The sequence below is a fragment of the Ahaetulla prasina genome, chromosome 8 (assembly GCF_028640845.1).
Source record: "Ahaetulla prasina isolate Xishuangbanna chromosome 8, ASM2864084v1, whole genome shotgun sequence".
In the NCBI taxonomy this organism is placed as follows: Eukaryota; Metazoa; Chordata; class Lepidosauria; order Squamata; family Colubridae; genus Ahaetulla; species Ahaetulla prasina.
Genome location: NC_080546.1, coordinates 70,881,001 through 70,903,404, shown reverse-complemented (window position 1 = coordinate 70,903,404; position 22,404 = coordinate 70,881,001). Strand labels below are relative to the sequence as shown.

The 22,404-nt window shown below is 36.7% G+C and overlaps 1 protein-coding gene across 6 annotated transcripts in view; it reads right to left on the bottom strand.

Moving 5' to 3' along the window:
• RAPGEF2 (Rap guanine nucleotide exchange factor 2) overlaps positions 1 to 22,404 on the bottom strand; it is a 238,966-nt gene that overhangs the window by 74,342 nt on the left and 142,220 nt on the right. For 5 of the 6 annotated variants that reach the window (XM_058193651.1, XM_058193648.1, XM_058193650.1 and 2 more), the window contains one exon: positions 2,246 to 2,377. In XM_058193651.1, the coding sequence (XP_058049634.1) occupies positions 2,246 to 2,377 (132 nt within the window). Of the gene's footprint in view, positions 1 to 2,245; positions 2,378 to 21,899; positions 22,374 to 22,404 lie in introns of those variants that run through there. The other variant, XM_058193652.1, reaches the window with a different exon arrangement.

Below are 22,404 nucleotides of genomic sequence, written 5' to 3'. Positions count from 1 at the left end.
AAATAGTAAACATAAAAAAAATTTTGTTCTCTTTAACAAATTAGGATGCATGTTAAGAATTTTGTTTAGTTTTTAACATCACATTTAAGCAAAACTTGACTAATCTGAACCCCACATCCAAAAAAGATTAACAAGAATGAAAAACAACAACAACTAAATCTTATGAAAAATAGTTTAAAGAACTGGATAGCTGCAAATAAAAGGATAACAACAGTTTTCCCTTGATATAGCACTTTGTTAAAATTGCAGAGAAGCAGTTATCAGCTGACTTGTATGAGAACCTTCCTAGCAGCATGAGACCTTTCACATGAAAGATTGCTTGTCTCCTTTACTGAAGTCATCTAAGGAATGGCCAAATATCAGACTCTAAAACTGTATCTTCTACTGTGGAAACTGAATTGACCTGGAAGCTGGAATACATGATGTGTAGGTTGTAATCACGGGATATTCTTAACTGGGTTGGGAGAGATATATTTGCATATATCCTAATACTTTCTAATAACAACAAGATAGAAAGAGCTAGTCAGCTTCAGTCGATGTTTATCCTCCTTGCTGATAAAGAGAATAAATGTTCAGTGGTTCTACAAAACTGGTGAACTCCTAGAAATTATCTCTAAGTTTTATAATTTATTATGCAATCATTGGTTTGCAGGAGCAATAATGGCTGGAAACAGGCTCTCTGATCTTAGTTAATTCAAACTTCTTTGGGCAATCAACTATTTGATAAGGTTTTAATCTTAGTCTGTAATAAAACCACAACTCAGCTATTATTGACTAAAACCACATCAAGTAGGAGGTCTTCAGACAGAATGAAGTTGTTACAACCTCTTCTTTTAAATTCATCTTTTTCTCCTAGTCTCCTACTCTTCCAGCAGCTTAATGGAAACCCTGCTTTGTATTTTTCACACTTAATGTTAGATTTTACAGGTAGTCCTCAACTTACAACTGTTCATTTAGTGATCATTCAAAGTTACAACGGCACTGAAAAAAGTGACTTATAATCGTTTCTCACACTAATGATCATGGCGGCATCGCCATGGTCTTGTGATCAAAATTCAGATCCTTGGCAACTGACTCATATTTATGACGGTTGCAGTGTCCTGGGTTCATGGGATCCCTTTTTGCAACCTTCTGACAAGTAAAGTAAATGGGGAAGCCAGATTCACTTAACAACTGTGTTACTAACTTAACAACTGCAGTGATTCACCTAACAACTGTGGCAAGAAAGTTCATAAAATGGAGCATAACTCATTTAACAATTGCCTTGCTTAGCTTAGCAACAGAAATTTTGGGCTCAATTGCGGTCATAAGTCAAGGACTATCTATATTCACATGTTCACATTCTCAGTATTCCTACATTGAAAAACCAGCTTCCACTGTAACATTTATAAATATTGAAATTACTTCTGGTTACTATTTTATATCTAAGAGATCCCCCATAAAAACCATATGCTAAGTATCTGAGTTTGCTTAGCTGTTTGATAAGTAACACAAAAACTTATAAAATATTTCTATGATTCATATTTTAAAGTTCTTTGGTAATTATTAATTAGTCAAAGCAAACAAGCTCTTTTATCAAAAGGAAATAGAAATATATATGACAAAATAACTACTGCATGCTGCAATGTATTAATTAGCCACAATGGGCCGGGATAGCTCAGGCAATAGAGAAGCCTGTTATTAAAAACACAGAGCTTGCAATTACTGCAGGTTCGAGCCTGGCCCAAGGTTGACTCAGCCTTCCACCCTTTATAAGGTAGGTAAAATGAGGACCCAGATTATTGGGGGGGCAATAAGTTGACTTTGTAAAAAAAATATATATATACAAATAGAATGAGACTATTGCCTTATACATTGTAAGCCGCCCTGAGTCTTCGGAGAAGGGCGGGGTATAAATGTAAACAAAAAAAAAATATGCTTGCTGATAATTGTAACTAGATATGAATCAATTTGTTCTACTTTCAACTTCAAAATTCCAAAGCATGTTCATATAACTTAAAAATTAATGGATAGATGCATAAGCATTTCTGTAAGAAGATAACCACTGTCAGATAAGAAGGTATGTTGCTGAATTACACCTTCCAATAGTTTTCAGTACCAGCTACTATTACTTGGATAATTGGTAATTGTTTGTCATCAACATAAATCACTGTTGGTTTCACAATTCTGCTTAGATTTGCAAAGTAATACAACAAAGATATTCAATTGTTAAGATTTAACTGGGAATGAGATTTTAAAAACATACCTGATAGATATCAGATAGACTGCTACTGCCAGAGTCACTAGTGATGCTACATCCTGAATGACTAGATGAAACGTGGGTCACCTGTGGGTGGAGACTGTCAGTGAGGTGCAGTTTTGTAAAATCTGCAGGTAGCTGTGGACAGAAGAGAAAAATATATTTAGGTTTTGTATAATAGCAAAGATTTCATAAAATTTTAAAAACTTCATAATACATGTTTTTTCTAAGATATGAACAAATTATTAAGCATATTCATGGTTTAAGAATATTGGGAAGAAATATTAAAATGCAATGCTTCATATTCATAGATGAAAATCTTGAATGCTCATTATATTTAAACAGCAACAACCTTTGTTACTTTTCAAAGAAAGGAATATGCATATCTAAAATAGACCTTTCAATAAGCCCTATTTAGCAGTAATTTCTACTGAAATCATTACGAGTTTTAGAATTGATAGGAATATTATGAAAGCAGTTAAGATAGCAAGTACTGATTTATATGAGTGGAACCCCTGTTAATTTTTAAATATAAATGATTTGTACAGAACTAGAAAGAATATTTCAGTTACTGGAATAAGTATCCATCCTTTCTGATCACTATAGAAATTATAAGTACAGTAACCCTCAGTTTATCAGGGAAAAGCTATGTGTTAGATGTGAATTATAGTCAAATTTACATTCAGTCAATTTACATTAACATCATTACACAAAAGAAATAAATTGATACAATTTATCAAAATTTCTTTTAAAAATCCATAAAATAGAATTTATCTGCTATCTGAGATATTAGCAGGAAAATTTTGTTTGTTTGTTACATCTAAATTCTGCTAAATTAAGGTCTTTTAAATTGATGACTTACTGTACTAAGATTTTAGACTTGGCAATGCTTTTTCATGTGCTCCTTACATATTAGTAAGAGATTAAAAAACAATTTTTAAAAAAGGGTACACGATTTATTTATTTTATTTTTATTTTATTTATTTTGTCACAACAATATATGTAGGAATCATACAAAAGATTATATAGTATATAAACATATATGGGTAAATATAAGGAGGTATAAGCATATATATAGAATATATATAGAAAAACAATAGGACAGGAACGGTAGGCACGTTTGTGCGCTTATGCAAGCCCCTTATGGTTCTCTTAGGAATGGGGTGAGGTCAATAGTAGAAAGTTTTTGGATAAAGCTTTTAGGATTATGGGAAGAGACCACAGAGTCAGGTAAAGTGTTCCAAGCACTGATGATTCTGTTACAGAAGTCATATTTATACATTCTCTAACCCTTATTTTGGAAAGAAGCATGTTAAAAACTGGTATAACATATAATATTTTCTTCAAGATCCAATGGCAAGAATGAATCTTATGTACTCAATAACAATTAAAAAAAATGCAAACATTTTACGTCTGAAAATTTATTGGTACCAAGTATGTGCAAATTTATTGAGAATTCTAATGCACATTTTTTTCTAATTTCTGGAAACCTTAGCTACTTATAATTTCAGGATGTACCAGCAACTCTGACCATCTCTTTGACACACAATAAAGTATATTTTGCCTCCTCTCAATTTGCTTCTCTAACCATTTTTCATTTTGGAACTGAACCAAGCATGGAATAAATGACTGGACCACAAATATTGAACAACAGTATACAGAACAAGACATAGCTCAGCTCAACTGAACTGTTCCTAAAATGAAGTCTTCAAACAGCTGAAGGACATTTTCAAACAAGAACACAGATATTTCCTAGCTGAACCTAAATAAATTCAGCTGATATTGATAGTAGTAGTGATTCCCTTGTACTTTCCATCTTTGGTCTGCATTTAATCACCTAATAGATAGATATACCTTATAATTTACTTTCCATACCATCCTATTCAGTTTTGTACAGATCAGTAAATTTACACTACTATAGTTATAAAATGCATGTTTAAACACATTCTACTCCTCTCTTCTAGCCTCACATAACTACATAGATAAAACACTTCTCTGTGTTTAAAGAAATACAAGGAAAAGAGAAACATAACTTTGTTAAGGTGGTGGCGCGTTCACATGCAATGGCCCTGAGCTCCCGATACTGGTATGTGGTGCTTGGAATAATGTGTGTATGGATGTGTATGCACAGTGTAGTGCAAGGGGCAAAATTTCCCTACACCCACGCAGAGCTGCTGAACATCGGGTTCGCAAATCAATCTGAAATTACCAGTGATTTTCTGCAGTCCCACAGCATACCGAACTTAATGGTGAGGCCTCCAGGATCTCCATGGATTGTTTTTGGGTTGGGAAGGCACAGACGAAAGCGAAAGGAGAGGAAACAATAGCGCGGCTGTAGAGCCGGTCAGCCTCACAGACTAGCATTGCCTAGTGTCTTTTTGACGAATACCAGATCTCTCGTCCACAAAATTGACAAATTAGAGCTGCAAATGGCAGCAAACAGGTTTCTCCATGACAGCTATGTGATGTCATGTTGTAATGTCATGATGTTGTAACGGAGACCTGGCTACATCCATCTGTACCTGATGCAGCAGTGAGGTTGACAAGCCGTGTTACTTACCGCTTTGACAGAAATGGTAACTCCAGTAAGAGCAAGAGAGGGTGATTCTATACTTATATACATAGTAACTGGTGTGCAACAGCAGAGTAGCTTATACGTATTGCTCCCCAGATGTGGAACTGATGACTGTCACATATACGCCATTTTATCAGCCTAGAGAAATCACTGAGATAATCATTATAGCTGTTTATATTCTACCTGATGCCAATGTCAGCATGGCACTTTGTAAGCTATGTAACGTCATCTCCAGGCAGCAGCAAACTCATCCAGAGGGTGCTTTTGTCATGGCTGGGGAATTTAATCAAGTGTGCCTAAAGACAGTTCTCCCTAAATTTGTGCAGTATGTGCAGTTCTTCACCAGAGGGAAGAACACTTTAGACCGTGTGTACTCCAACCTGAAACAGGCATAAAAGCAATCCCCCTCCCCCACCTGGGTACATCCGACCGTATCTCATTCCTGTTATGCCCAAAGTATGTCCCTCTCAGGAAAAGAATTCAGCCAGCCATGAAAATGGTTAAAATTTGGTCAGAGGGCATTCTCAGTCAGCTGCAGGACTGTTTTGAAACTACTGAGTGGAGTGTATTTGAACATCAAGACCTGCATGAATATACTGATGCCGTACTCTCTTACATCATAGCGTACTGATAGCGTAACAGCAGACAGCTGCATCAGTCTATGGGAATTGTAAACCCTGGATGACTGCTGAGGTATGGATGCTTTTGAGAGCCTGGGATTCTGCCTTTAAGGCAGGGGACAGTGAGAGATATAGAGAGACCAGGACAAACCTCAGAAGAGGCATTGAGATGGCAAAACAACAATACAAACACAAAGTGGAGAACCATCTAGCAGACAACAACCCGAAGCAAGTGTGCAGCACCTAACTAATTATAAGGGCAACACAAGGAACACTGTCAACGCTGATGCCTCATGTTGTGGTCTGTCAGCAGCTTACGGAGCTGGCAATGAAGTCAGACAGCGATAAGGCTGAGGTAAGGCCAGGGCCATTGGGAAGTGAGGTGCGGACTCCAGAGCCTCCAGAGACTGATAGTAGTGAGGTCAAGGAACAGGAGCAGCCTGTTTCTAATGCACGCATGAGAAGAGCTGCCAGAAGGCAAGAACAGCTCAAGCAGAGAGGACAACTCGGGAGTAGGGCCAAGAGATGACTGGCCCTCCCATAAGGCTTAAAACAGGCCAGCACCGGCATTTGAGCTTTGCGGGAAAACAACGTTGTAGCTGCGTCTTCTGCTTCATCTATGTCTTTGTTTTTGTGGCTTCTGGACATTTGCCAGGAGGGCCTTTGGCAGTTTGCCTAATTGGGTCAAGGTTTGCGAAATAACTGAGGAATTTGTGTTGGGAGGCATTTGTTTTACTTTGAGTTGAACCACGCTGGGAATGAAGTAATTCCCAGCTGTTCGAATAAAGTTTGTTTGTTTTTCCACGGACTAAGTTTATTACTATGTACTTGGGCCTGGGTCACAACACGTCATTGGTAGAGGAGTTGAACACCTTTGCCCGCTACAAGGTGAAAAGATCAGATTCCGTAGCCACTGCCCACCAGCCTTCATATTCCAGCCACTCACTCTCTAACACCAAATGAGAAGTATTAAAGGCTATGAATCCTTGCAAAGCTGTAGGCCCAGATGGGGTGCTGGGGATAGTGTTAAAGAATTGTGCCGATCAATTAACAGGGGTCCTAACAAGGATTTTTAATATCTCCCTGCAAATAGCCTGTGTTTCATCATGCTTGAAAGCAGTCACTACTGTCCCAGTCCTGAAGAAAACAGCAATTAACTGCCTAAATGAGTACAGACCTATCATATTAACGTCTGTAGTGATGAAATGCTTTGAGAGATTGGTTGCCCAACACTTTAGGACATGCCTCCCACCGGACTTTGACAAATATCAGTTTGCCTACAGGGGGAATAGGTCGACAGATGACACCATAGCTACTGCTTTACATTCTGTAGCAAACCATCTTGAGAAACCCAGGAACTGGGTTCTGGATTATTGCAACGCTCTCTACATGGGGCTGCCCTTGAGGTGCACCCGGAGGCTGCAGTTAGTCCAGAATGCGGCTGCACGAGTAGTAACGGGAGCCGCTCGTGGCTCCCACGTGACATTGCTGTTCCGTAGCTTGCACTGGCTTCCTGTGGTCTTTCGGGTGCGCTTCAAGATTTTGGTAACTATCTTTAAAGCGCTCCATGGCTTAGGACCCGGGTACTTACGAGACCGCCTGCTGTTACCCTTTGCCTCCCACCGACCAGACGCCGACAGAGAGGGTCTCCTCAGGGTGCCGTCCGCCAAACAGTGTCGGCTGGCGGCCCCAGGAGTAGGGCCTTCTCTGTGGGGGCAGTGACGCCTGGAGCGAACTTCCCCGGCCTCGTCAAGTGCCTGATCTTCGGACCTTCCGTCGTGAGCTCAAAACATATTTATTCATTAAAGCGGGACTGGCATAATTAGTGATGTATTTTAATTGGGTTTCTTAATATTTTTAACTTTTAACTTAAATTTTAATAATCAGCCTTTAAAATTTGCTCTTTTTAAATGTTGTTTTAAATTGTATACATCTTTGTTTTTACTCTGGCTGTACACCGCCCTGAGTCCTTCGGGAGAAGGGCGGTATAAAAATTTAATAAATAAAATAAATAAATAAAATAAATAAACTATGTCAGGATGCTTTTCATAGACTATAGCTCTGCCTTCAACACCATTCTGCCGACCATCCTTATCAAAAAGTTGACTGACTTGGATTTTTCATCTTCCATCTGTGACTGGATCAAAGACTTTCTGAGGGATCAGCCACAAACAGTGAGAGTTGGGTCTGTCATATCTGAAGCTTAGCACTGGCTCCCCACAGGGCTGTGTGCTCAGTCCCTACTTGTATTCACTGTACACACAATTGTGTACTGTCAGACCCATCTACTGTGATCATGAAGTTTGCAGATGACACCACCATACTGGGTCTTATTATCACTAGATGAGATCGCTAGGGCTCGCTGCCTTAGAAGAGTGAGGAAAATTCTCAGGGACAACTCTCACCCTGGTCATCACTTCTTTACCCTCCTACCATCGGGAAGGAGATATAGAAATATAGCCAGCTCCACAAACAGGCTGAAGAACAGTTTTTATCCGTGGGCTGTCAGACTCCTGAATGAGAAATAACATCATAACTATGTAGTATGATGGACTGCAGGGCTGGCGCAATGTGTAACATGTTCACACTGGTGCAATAGGGCTGGGTGTTTTGTTAATATGATTTATTGGGTTAGGGATTTTCTGTCTTCACTGTGAGTTGTATTGTGTTGAGGGAGTTCAACCAATCTCATTGCACATATGTTGTGCACTGACAATAAAGATTTGAATTGAAGTTTGAGATGCAGAAAATACAACTCATCCCCACAGCCTGTGCCTGTGTAAAACAGTGAAGGGACACAGGACAGAAAATATCCTGCAGAAAGCACAGCTCACAACACAGTCCTTTCAGCAGTTCCAAGAAGGCTGCACAACCATTTGAACTACTCAGGTAACCCTGAGGACATAGATAAACCCACCAAGTGGCCTCTAAAAGAATACAAATGACCAACCATCTGCAAGGAATATAAATCCTTCCATTCCCCACCTTCCAGTCAGAGCTAAAGAAACTTCTTGAATGAGAAACGAAACATCTTCAAAGAAAAACAAGAAAGTCCAGTTGCCTTTTGAAAAAGCACATTTGGGACAACTATGACCTGGATGACAGAGAATCTCCATAGACCTTTAGCCTTCTTCAATCTCTTTCTAATTTTCTATGCTGAACTAACTTCACTATATGGAAACACCCCAGGAGCTGAACTAGGCATCATCTATTTACTTTCTCAAATATTCAAACTAGTCACTCACTCATATTGTTTCAAGTTCATCAGAGTTCACTACCTTATTGCTCAGACCTTATACCAACAACATAATTATACCAACATCTTCCACAAAGTCCTCAACTTATGATCACTTGACTGTTCAAAAATACGAGGCTGAAAAAAGTGATTTATGACTGGTCGTTGCAGTTCTGACCACTGCAACATCCCCATGGTTACATAGATCGAAATTTGGGTGTTTGGCAAACAGCATATATTTACAAAGATTGCAATGGATTCACATAATGATTATGTGATTTTCTTGGTAATTTGCTTAACCATAATGGCAAAAAAGGTTGTAAAATCAGAAGTGACTCACTTAATGACTGCATTGCTTAGTCATTAAGACTAAGAACTTAGAACGTAGATGGACATTCCAGTTCCATTGTGGTCATGAGTCAAGGACCCCCCATAAATTTTAAGCGATAATCACTGCTGCTAAAACAGTATGCCTTGTGTTAGCTTCACTAGATACTCCAGGCCAAGAAATCAACATCACAAGAAAGCTAAAGCTACTTTTACTGAGATTACCTATAACAACATAATTTTGTAAATCTAATTGCACTGAGCCTCCTCCTGCTTTTTATAGTTCAGTGAATTAGGGACACATCTGTCTGAGTCACTTCCAAACATTAAACGCACATTCTGGATATTAAAAAAACCACTACAGCATGTTGTTTACAGCTCAAACCACTCTAATGTATTGTTAATAAACCACCCACTGGACAATGAAACTGCACTTTCACAAGCACTTGATGGCAGGCCCAAACTGCTCGTTTTTAATCTAATTCTCACAAGCAACAATAAACAAGAGGACAATGAAACTAACATGGGAACCAGACCCTATAACCTTAATATGGGAATCAGATCTTACAAGACATCTAATTGTCTAAGAAAGTCTACTTTGCCATTATACCTACACCAACATCATTATTATAGGTTCCAATAAGAGAACGCACAAGATTAAAGTGTCTTCATGGTCTTCCTCTATTGTGATATATGCAATATATTATCTGCAATATAAATGTATAATCAGTATGAATGTATAACAGCGACCAGCTTTATGCAGAAGGATTAATGTACAGTTTGACATTAGAACTCAAAACAATGAAATGTAACATCATAACTATGTAGTATGATGGATTGCAGGGCCGGCGCAATGTGTAACATGTTCATACTGGTGCAATAGGGCTGGGTGTTTTGTTAATATGATTTATTGTGTTAGGGATTTTCTGTCTTCACTGTGAGTTGTATTGTGTTGAGGGAGTTCAACCAATCTCATTGCACATATGTTGTGCACTGACAATAAAGATTTGAATTGAAGTTTGAGATGCAGACAATACAACTCATCCCCACAGCCTGTGCCTATGTAAAACAGTGAAGGGACACAGGACAGAAAATATCCTGCAGAAAGCACAGCTCACAAAACAGTCCTTTCAGCAGTTCCAAGAAGGCTGCACAACCATTTGAACTACTCAGGTAACCCTGAGGACATAGATAAACCCACCAGGTGGCCTCTAAAAGAATACAAATGACCAACTGTCTGCAAGGAATATAAATCCTTCCATTCCCCACCTTCCAGTCAGAGTTAAAGAAACTTCTTGAATGAGAAACGAAACATCTTCAAAGAAAAACAAGAAAGTCCAGTTGCCTTTTGAAAAAGCACATTTGGGACAACTATGACCTGGATGACAGAGAATCTCCATAGACCTTTAGCCTTCTTCAATCTCTTTCTAATTTTCTATGCTGAACTAACTTCACTATATGGAAACACCCCAGGAGCTGAACTAGGCATCATCTATTTACTTTCTCAAATATTCAAACTAGTCACTCACTCATATTGTTTCAAGTTCATCAGAGTTCACTATCTTATTGCTCAGACCTTATAACAACAACATAATTATACCAACATCTTCCACAAAGTCCTCAATTTATGATCACTTGACTGTTCAAAAATACGAGGCTGAAAAAAGTGATTTATGACTGGTCCTTGCAGTTCTGACCATTGCAACATCCCCATGGTTACATAAATCGAAATTTGGGTATTTGGCAAACAGCATATATTTACAAAGATTGCAATGGATTCACATAATGATTATGTGATTTTCTTGCTAATTTGCTTAACCATAATGGCAAAAAAGGTTGTAAAATCAGAAGTGAGTCACTTAATGACTACATTGCTTAGTCATTAAGACTAAGAACTTAGAACGTAGATGGACATTCCAGTTCCATTGTGGTCATAAGTCAAGGACCCCCCCTAAATTTTAAGCAATAATCACTGCTGCTAAAACAGTATGCCTTGTGTTAGCTTCACTAGATACTCCAGGCCAAGAAATCAACATCACAAGAAAGCTAAAGCTACTTTTACTGAGATTACCTATAACAACATAATTTTGTAAATCTAATTGCACTGAGCCTCCTCCTGCTTTTTATAGTTCAGTGAATTAGGGACACATCTGTCTGAGTCACTTCCAAACATTATCCCCACATTCTGGACATTAAAAAAACCACTACAGCATGTTGTTTACAGCTCAAACCACTCTAATGTATTGTTAAGAAACCACCCACTGGACAACGAAACTGCACTTTCACAAGCACTTGATGGCAGGCCCAAACTGCTCGTTCTTAATCTAATTCTCACAAGCAACAATAAACAACAGGACAATGAAATTAACATGGGAACCAGACCCTATAACCTTAATATGGGAATCAGATCTTACAAGATATCTAATTGTCTAAGAAAGTCTACTTTGCCATTATACCTACACCAACATCATTATTATAGGTTCCAATAAGAGTACGCACAAGATTAAAGTGTCTTCATGGTCTTCCTCTATTGTGATATATGCTATTATCTGCAATATAAATATAAATGTATAATCAGTATGAATGTACAACAGCGACCAGCTTTATGCAGAAGGATTAATGTACAGTTTGTCATTAGAACTCAAAACAATGAAATATAACATCAAAGCATTTCAACTTCCAAGAACAATTTATGGCAGAACTCAAGCCATCTTGAAAAAGCAAAAGTTTAACACCACCACTGAGCTACAGATTACTGAACTCACATATATGGAAAGATTATAGACAATCTCAAAAAGGCTCGACAATGTGTTTTAACACCTTACAATTGTTAAATTACTTATAATCTGTCCTATGTGTACCTGTAACAGCATAACCAATCTCTATTGCCCTCATTTCCTTCCATCTCTGCCCCAAATTAAATCCTACATCAGTCTAGGCCAGTGGTGGCTAACCTTTTTGTCATCGTGTGCTAAAAGCGGGGGGAGCGTCGCACGTGCGTGTGCCTACACCCATAATTCAATATCCCCCACCCCCCTGTGCATATACATGCAACTCTACTGCGTGCTCCCCGCTTTTGGCACGTGATGGCATAGTGGGCCTGGTAGGCCTGTTTTTCTCCCTCCCCAGGCTCCAAAGGCTTTCTTGGGGGGTGGGACCTGAAGTCAGGAAACAGGCTGTTTCCGGCCTCTAGAGTGCCTCCAGGGGTATGGGGAAGGTCGTTTTCACCCTCCCCAGGCTCCTAGAAAGCCACTGGAGCCTGGGGAAAGCGAAAAACAGGCCCTTCCCACACACAGGAAACAGGGAAACAGCCTGTTTCCTGACTTCTCGTGGGCCTGGAAAGCATGCACCAGAGCTGAGCTAGGCCAATGCTCACGTGCCAATCAATATGGCTCCACGTGCCACCTGTGGCATGCGTGCCATAGGATTGTCATCACGGGTCTAGGCACTCCATATATCTGATGGAAATGAGCTACAGTTTAAAAAAAAAACCTTATGCCTTTTGACAAAATCTGTAAGGATAGTCCTAATTTAGCAATCACAGTTGGGGATCGGCAGCTCTGTTCTTAAGCAAAGTGGTCGCTAAGTGAACCTGATCCCATTGAGATAAAATTTTAGTTGTCTGGTTCAGTAAATTAAAAGGGTAAGAGTCATATACCTGATTACAGAACAATGATCTAATTTTATTTATAGACATGAAAAAGGGACATACGCAACATAGGATAAAATCCAATTAAGGTATTTTACATTGGAATGCTACTTTAAATAAATGGTTAATTTTTGTATAATTTATATTAATCTAATGGCCTGCAGAAATGTATATTGAAAATACAAGTCCCAGAATCACCAATAAATATGACACTTCAACAATTCTCCATGGAGAAGAGGAGGAGTTCTTACATACAGTTGCATATACTGCTTTATAATTTCAATCACTAGTTACAGAAATAAAAATAATTTCTGACTTTATGAGTCAATCAGAACAGAATAACAGAGTTGGAAGGGACCTTTGAGGTCTTCTAGTCCAACCCCCTGCTTAGGCAGGAAAACCTACATCACTTCAGACTAATGGTTATTCAATATCTGCTTAAAAACTTCCAGTATTAGAGCATTCACAACTCCTGGAGGAAAGTTTTTCCACTGATTAATTGTTCTGTCAGGAAATTTCTCCTTAGTTCTAGGTTGCTTCTCTCCTTGATTAGTTTCCATCCATTGCTTCCTGTCCTGCCTCAGGTCCTTTGGAGAATAGCTTGACTCCCTCTTCTTTGTGGCAGCCCCTGAGATATTGGAACACTGCTATCATGTCACCTCTAGTCCTTCTTTTCATTAAAGTAGACATACCCAGTTTCTGCAACCGTTCTCCTGTCCCCTAATCATCTTTCTTGCTTTTCTCTACACTTTTTCTAGAGTCTCAACATCTTTTTTACATCATGGCGACCAAAACTGAATGCAGTATTCCAAGTGTGGCCTTACCAAGGCATTATAAAGTGGTATTAACACTTCACGTGAACTTGATTCTATCCCTCTGTTTATACAGCCTAGAACTGTGTTGGCTTTTTTGGCAGCTGCTGCACACTACTGGCTCATATTTAAATGGTTATCTACTAAATCAATACATTGATTTATTTTTTTTCAACTTGTATGGTCTCCTGTCAAGTGACTCTAAATGATGAACATTTTTAAAATAAATTAAAAACAATTCCCAATATAAATATAAAAAATAACATAGTTTCAGCTAACGAAAATACAGCAATCAACAGTCACTATTAGCCAGGAGATAGGACCCTTCCCACACTTAACAGAATTTTAGGACCTTACAAAATGCTAGCATGGTCAGGGCTATCCTACTCTCGAGATAGAGACTGTTCCACAGTGCTATGGAAAAAGGGAATAGCTCCTGGGCTCTACCAACCAGCTTTCCTTGGCTAAAGAGCTTCAACCACAGCCCATAATGAATATTGTGTATCATATCATATCATAACAACATAACATAACAAAACACAATATCTAATAGGTAATGGCCAACCATTAAAACTAAAACAATATAGTAAATAAAATGTTTATATTAATAAATCATTTCCTAAACTTTTAATAATTGTTTAACAGCAATTCTAGTAAGATAATAGCCAGATAACTAGTTTTATCCTTTGCAATAATCTTCAAAAGCATAAAATATAAATCATAAAAATAATTGTTTCCAAATAGATTACTCACTGCAAATATTTGTATGTCACCCATTTGACAAACCAAGTGAATGATTCTAGACAGTTTACAATATCCACACATTTAAAAAATTCATACATTAATTCAGTATTAAAACCTTAAAAAAAATCCATTCCTGTCCTTAGTAAAATCTCCTTTATTGAATCTCCTATGGAAAAGGATTGGTTTTTAATCAGCTTCATAAATGACAAAAGAGCAAGTGCTGACCTAACTAAACTGAAGGATCTGCAACTGAGAATCCAATAATTCAAATCATTCTCTCCTGGTAGACTGTGTAAAGTGGGCAGATGCTACCTGGAGGGGGTGATCCCACAAATTCAAAAGTCCAAGACGTATATGGCACTAACATCTTGAATTTATTTACTTTATTATTCTGTTGCTGATTCCTAAATAATCTGATTGGCTAATAATCAGAAACATAATAAACCCATGTGCCCTCCCAAAATAATAAACTTCAACTATAAGTTATTTTTATAATATCAAAAAGAAGGAAGGAAGGAAGGAAGTTGTATGTTAAACTCATATTTTCAATCATATCAATCTGTCCTCCTGTGCATAATGGAATAACCAGATCTTAACTGAAGTCCACAATTAAAGAAGATGACTGGATCTCAGTGGTGAGGAAATTCTGCCTTGAGGCCTATCAGAATATAAGGAGGATTATCTAGTGACAGAAAGCTGTATAATGACAGCCGTACACAATCTGTAATCCATTTCCTTTATGTGTTTTGAAGGCAGCAGTATATTTCAAAAATACTTTATGCAGGAGAAATACTTGAGGTGTTTAAGATACAATGGAAGTGGGAGGAAAGAGATAGCACACTAAATTGCACATATATTATATTAAATTACCCCTGTTATTGATTTATGACAGAGGTGATATCAAACATTACAAAGTTCCCAGAATATTATCAGATTGGTTTTGTTGACTTATGGAGTCATGAAGAAATGTTGAAATTTAGCGAAAAGCAGTAGTTAATATAATCCACAAGCTCCAATATTTTTATTCTCTCAACATCAGCCAAGAATGTTTCCATTTTTCTCTGCTTTATACAAACAGAAGTAGGAAGGAAAAAAAAAGCACAGCCCTCAGCTCTAGTGATCTGAGCAGGCAGAGGCTCTAAGATGTCTGCTGTAGCTCAGTCAGGCCACAGATAATAAATAACTTGTTTTCTAGGAGTTGTACATTTTCTAACCATCTGTAAGATGGTGATGGGGATTAGAGTTCACATGACTAGTCTCTCTGCTTACAGATATCTTCAGTGCTACAAAGAATATGTCTGATATCTATTTTATCATACATAAAAGAGGTTAAATGCTTCCACCTTCTGGAATACTCAGGGAGATACCAAGAGGCTGAAATCTTCCTTAAATAACTGAACCAGATTTCCACTCTCAACTAATATGCATTTGGAATTCTTATAAACTTTCCTAATCCCTTTTCTCACTGTGGCATCTACTGATTTAGTTTATATCCTTTACCATCCTAAGAAAATAAGCTCTTAGAATCCATCAATTAGAACCTGTCTTCAGGTCAGAACTGGCTTCAGGAAATAAGACAAGTTCAAAAGCTTCATCTAGATATGCTAACTTGACACTTACGTTGACAGTTTTTCAAAAGAAAGAAGGGCTTCAAAGAGCTTTCAGGGAATAAGTGAGTGGGTGCTCAAAGAAGGAAGAAAAGGGGAAAGAAGAGAAAGTGCGGGGGGGGGAATAGACTTGACCAAAGAGAATGGTTGCAGAAATGGCACTCGCCTAGACTTCTTGAATAGAAAGTTCAGATATCATGGAATTCTCACTGAAAAATACTTCTATTATCAAATATTTATACAGAATGGAACTCAAAAAAAAATCTTCTTTCAATAAGTTAAAATGTGTGAGGAAGACAATTATCAAGCAATCTGACCTCAAATTGAGTTTATTAACAGACTGCTGAAATAGGGTAATCATCTGCTATATGATGCTTGCTTCAGTCAACTATCTTCTTTCTAGATTTTGAGATATCTGAATAGTTTCCAAAAATAATTTCATAAAATTTTTACAATTGGACACAGTAGATGGTCTACTGTCTAGAAAATATTTATATTGGGGGGAACTAAAGTAAATAATATATAAGTCCATATGTGAGGTGGATTAACTGAGTTACTCTCAGCCTGACAGTGCTGCTGTACAGATTGCTGGAAGGAGCAAAGTCCTGGCTATTCATCTAACAGAAGATTTTTTTTTTCACTGCCTTTACTCAAAACCCAGCATCATCTTAATGTTAACATAATCTGGGGTGCTAAGTACAGTTCTAGTTGGCAAGCTAGTTTTCCTCCTATTCAGAGAAGTTATTGCTTTACAATCTATACCTGTAATATACTTTTCATGAACATGAATTTCATCATCCATAGCACTCAGCCTGCTAACATCATAACATAAAGCTTGCTATTGAAAACAAAAGCACAGTGATAAAAATGTAGAACCTGTAGAAATGACTCAGTGGTTGCTCCTTTTGAAAACAATAAAAGGCAAAAGGTGTAAAAAGATTACCAGTTTATCATACTACAGTAAACTTTTCAACTAAATCCACATTTTTAGAGCTTGTGCTTTTTAACCTACACTTTTCATTAATTACATCGATTCTTTAAATAACAATAACAAATTGTAATCCCAACAGAATACAAATGAAGATTTACTGGAAGAAGACTTACATGAGTTTTAAAGTACAAATAATCATAGCACACTAAAAATAATTTCAAAAATCTATAAAAAATAAAATATAAATAATATTTAAAACAACACACTTTATTTTACAATACAATATGCAAAATGAATGAATGAATGTTTTTTCCTTAAGTCCTTTTGAAACCACATGTTCCAAAGTGAACTGCAGAAACACTTCAGCTTCACAAATTACATTATTAAAATGAACAGGAATACTATGATACAAAATATAGTTCTTTTATTTGAAGGCTTATTCTGAATCTTCATATTTTTATAAGGAAAGAGCTTTATGGACTTAGAGATGGTGTTCCTGTCTGTGCGATTATGAGGTGGGAAAGTAGCACATTTTCTCTCTCCCTTTCATTTGTTCTCTGCAATCAAGCAAGTGTCCATGTATGTATCAATTCAGGGTCCCCAATATCCAAAATGCAGACCGTACGTCCATGGCCTGTTAGGAACCAGGCCGCACAAGGTGAGCAAAGCTTCATATGCACATGTGTAGGATCTAGGTAGCATGCAAAACAATCTACCCCCAGTTCGTGGAAAAACTGTCTTCCACAAAACCAGTCCCTGGTGCCAAAAAGTTGGGGTACTGCTATATTAATGTATAGATAAATATTAATATGTTTAAATGAAACTATACAATTCATCAATAAAAATATCTAACTCAAAACTACTGACATATCGAAATGTTGGAGGTGTGACTGTGATGACACTACATATTTTCATATTTGGTGGACTTGCAAGAAAATTAAGGCCTTTTGGATAAGAATTTGGTGGATTATTCAAAATGTCCTGAAGAAGAAGATAAAGTTCCTGCCGCAATTTTTCCTTTTGGGAATTATAACGGATTTACAGGGTTTGAGACTAAATTGATTCTGAATTTAATAACAGCAGCAAGGCTGTTGATTGGACAATATTGGAAGAAAGAAAAGTTACCTACAATAGAAGAATGGATATTGAAAGTTACTAATTTGGCTGAGATGGCTAAAATCTCAGCTTTTTTGAAAGACAATACGCAGGAAAGATATTTAATTGAATGGAAAAAATGGATTGATTATTTACAAAACAGATATCAGATTAAGAAATATCAGATTGCCTTTGAATAATTAGGAAGTATTATTTTATGTAATGGCAGGGTTGGGAAATGAAAAGATTTGGATGAGGTTAATTGGATTAGAAAGGAAAATTTTACTCTATGTTTGGTTTATGTATAACAATACCTTGTGATTGATCAGGGAAGCCGGGGGGGGGAGGGGGGCAGGAAGGGGGGAAGGGGGTTTTGTGGGGGGGAGGGGGGAAAAAGGGGGAAATTTTTTTTGTTTGTTAAAACTTTTTCAATTAAAAAAAAACCTACTGACATAAACTAGGATTATGTTTTCTTGTCTTTCTTTGTGCAAAACATACTGATGAGAAAGCCAAGAAACATTCAAGTTTTAAATAACAAAGTAAAATCAATACACAATTTTTTCAGCTTGATATCCATGTACTCTCCCAAATTACAACAGCAGTATTTTATTGTTTTTAAAATGGAGTCTTGTGAATGAGTTGAATTCAATAATGTGAGAATAAATTTTACCATTTTCTTTATATAATCCCTAGTGCCTCAACTCATGATATAAATAATTCTTATCAATTAATGATGAAAAAGCACCTAACAATGGCCAATTCATATAGAAGATTCTGGGAGTTCAACTATCAAGAACCCCACTGAAATGATGCAAACAGATTAAAACAAGTTTGACTGTTATAGAACAAATACCTTAATAATAAATTTGGCGAATTATGGCTTCATAAATCCATAAAATGCTCAAACTAGTACAACAAAAACAGTATCTTAACTATGAATAGGCACCGAGAAAATCAAAGAGAAGACAATGTTAACTGATGGAAAGAAAAAGGTTGAAATGGAACTTTACAGTATTAAAAATATTTATATAAAGACTGTTTGTGTGTAAGATTTGCATCAACTTCTGCTTTTTAAAGAAACAAATGACCATCAATATGTATCAATATATCAATAAGGCCATAAAACAAAGGAGAATGCAACAGATACAAAATAGAACTTACCAAAACAAAAACAAAAAAACCCCAACCTAGCTTAGAAAGGAACCTAGCAACTATTCTGTAGATGCTTATATCAATAAAAATGTGGTCATGTTTTAAAAGACTGTAAGACCAGCATTGAATCTCCTTCCAATGAAGCTTCCAATTCAGGATACCACTGAGAAAAAATAATTGGTATATTTTACTTCATAAACAGATGAAGCGACATTCAAGAGAGCATTCTCTCTCTCTCTCTCTCTCTCACACACACACACACACACACACACTTCTTCAGGTCTTATATATTTTACTTGGTACTCTTCAGCTATTATCAGCACTACAAGCAGTCCTCACTTAGTGACTGCCTCATTATTGAGTGACTGTTTACAGTTGCAACAGTAATGAAAAAGTAACTTTGTGACATTCTCACATTTATGACTTTCAAAGGTCTGTGAAGCAAACAAAAGCTGAAGTGAGATCATGATCACAATCAGTTTCACTTACCATCTGCTTTGTTTAATGACCAAGTTGGCAGTTCCAATCGTGGTCACTAAACAAAGTCCATTCTGTACAACTTTACTTTGTTTTTCACATTATCAGGAAAAGACTCACAGTGTAAAATACTTTACTATATCTGTGCAGACGTAGTGATAGAAAGGCATTTTGTAAAACACAGAGAAGCAAATATAGTATTTGTTTGCAACTCTTTAAACCAGCAATAATTTTTTCCAATATGAACCAGCAGGCAGCCATGCAATTCCATTCAATTCCAAAGATGAAGTTACATTAAAGAATTGAAGACAATACTTTACTTCTGTGTAATCTGAAGCTATTTTTTTAATTCTTTCCCCTAAAAGAATTTTGATAAGAAATTATGTAATGAGAACTTTTTCAGAATAATTAAATAAAATCTGAAACAAAACGAAGTAAATTTGGTATAAAAGGGAGAAGTCAATAAAAGAAATATCACCTTCCAAAATGGATTAAATCAAGGTTGTGGAGAAAAAAACTTGCAAAAAAAATCCACTAACTCATCCTTTTGGGAGAGGCAGGTGGAAAGTGACTCAGAATGCTTGTGACTGCTCTAGGCAAATCTCCCCTCCCTCCTGTTCATGTGATACAAAGCAGAGCATATATAGCCATCCTTTGCTTCCTCATCCACATATACACAAAGAAATGGCCAGTCCTGGTAAAGGGGTTGAAAAGAATGACACAAGTGATGCTCTTCATGCTTTTCTTACTTTGTCGGAACTGAATCTGAAGCACTCCATAGTGTTTTCTTCTATAAAGTGAGTTTCTCTGATGAAAAGTAACAATGGAGAAGGCAAGCCTAATCTATGAAAATCTCCTGAAGACACCTGATTGGTAATCTTCAAACTCGACATTTAGAAATCTTCCCCCCACCCTACTATTCCTGGCTATCCAAAAGTGTAAGTAATGTCTTCTTATGTTAAGATGACAATCCATGGACAAGTTCTTTTCTTGTCCTTCCTCCCACATTTTATATTGTTCCAATATAAAACTTGAATATTTTGTTTCTATATTACTTAAGCATCCCATCTTTGAGTCACTTATTAGCATGAGAAATTAGGGGTTTTAGGCATGTATGCTATAAAGAAGGGGAAGGCAGTACCCCTTTTGGGAGCTTCAACCTTATTTAAAATGTTACAATCAGCACAGTGATTCAGAAAGGAAAAGCATATATAAAGACTGCTAGAATGTAATGCAATACTAAAGATACTTAAAGAATCTAAATGGTATCTTAATTATAATTCACTAACAAAATATTATTTTGCAATTTTAAAATCATTAAGTTTAAAAATACTAACAACCATACTGATACATTCCGGTTTCAGTTTTAGCTTTAAAATTGTTACCACATCTATTTCTTTTCCCTCTTTCATACATCAAGTATCACTTTTATCCATATGTTATTGAAGATTAGTGCACTTCATTGCAAGGAAAAGTTCCTATTACTCCTCAGGCCTTATATCAATTCAGCAGGAATATGGCAACCTGTTTAAGGATGTAGGATATTCATAAATGTCATACTTGCACAAAGCATTTTTTTTTTAAAAATAGTTTACTGAATAATCACAAGCATATATCATAATGCTAATTACTATATATTTTCACACATTTTAGGGTCCTGTAAAGTCTAAATGACAAATAAAGGCCATCATTCAGGCAGCCATGAAATGAATTGGCTCTGCCCAAAAGAATTTTTGACCTCTATTTTTCAAACACCAGTCTCTTACATAGCATGGCAAACTGCTTTGAAACCTCAGGGGAATTTCTGAGGCAATTTGATCAATGCTGCGTAAGGGGCTGCCATTCAAGAAAAAAAGGGCAGCTCTGTTGGGCACACCTATAGTTTTCTGGATTTTGGCCTTACATTTTTGGCATTCAAGAGTAACACTTAAAATTTTTCTCTTCTTTTTATGAATATTATCTTTACATACAACAAACAGCATCTACCTAAGGGATTACTAGATGATATAAGTATAGTTGACTCATGGGATTAATTAAAAGAACTAGCATTTATTGCTTGTAAATTTAAAATAATTCCAATTTTTAACAAACAAGATTTGTCACACATAGGAAAAGCAGATTTATAATGAGCATACAACAAATTAGAGAATTATTCCACTTCACTGTGCATTCTGAAGTAATTTTAACTTCAAAAGAAATATGGTCAGAAGTTCAACTTAAGTATAACCTACATAAAGTTAATATTACAAACTTCTTTATATAGAATCATGCAACTTAAATATTTTAAATACAAATAAAAAATTAAATTCAAGCTGGTCCTACTGCAATGATTCACAATTATTTCCACAAAAGTAAAATGAGCATAATACACGAAGCTACAATTTAAAATTAAATGTAGAAAAACCCTTTAAAATAAGCAGAATTTGCTATACTTACTGAATATTTCTCCTGCTGGCCCATAACTCCATGGTTAGCTGGGATTGCAAGAGGTTTCATAATGAACAAACATATGCCGAACTTAATTTGCACATGATATACTAATTTATCATGAATAGCAATCAACCTCTACTGCAATAAATTAAGTAACAAAAAATCAGGGGGTAAGCAAGCCAAGAGCTCAAAGTATCGTTCACAAAATCTCTCACACTGGTAGTACAGAAATATAATCCAAACAGCATTTGCCTCCATTTTTGTAACACTTTATATCTTAAGCATGCACAGAGGTAAAGTGCCTAGCAACACCATACATATCCAGCATTCTTCTACAAGAAGCAGGAGCATTCCCTGAGACCAAAAAGGAGAAAAAAAGGAGGGGGGGAGCTAAAATGGCTGACTGCACACAAGACTCCCTCAAAAAAGCTTAAAACCATATAGTATTAGTCAGGATGCAGCAACCAGCTTCCTGTACACAGCCAAGATTGTTATTTCTCCTGCTTAGTTT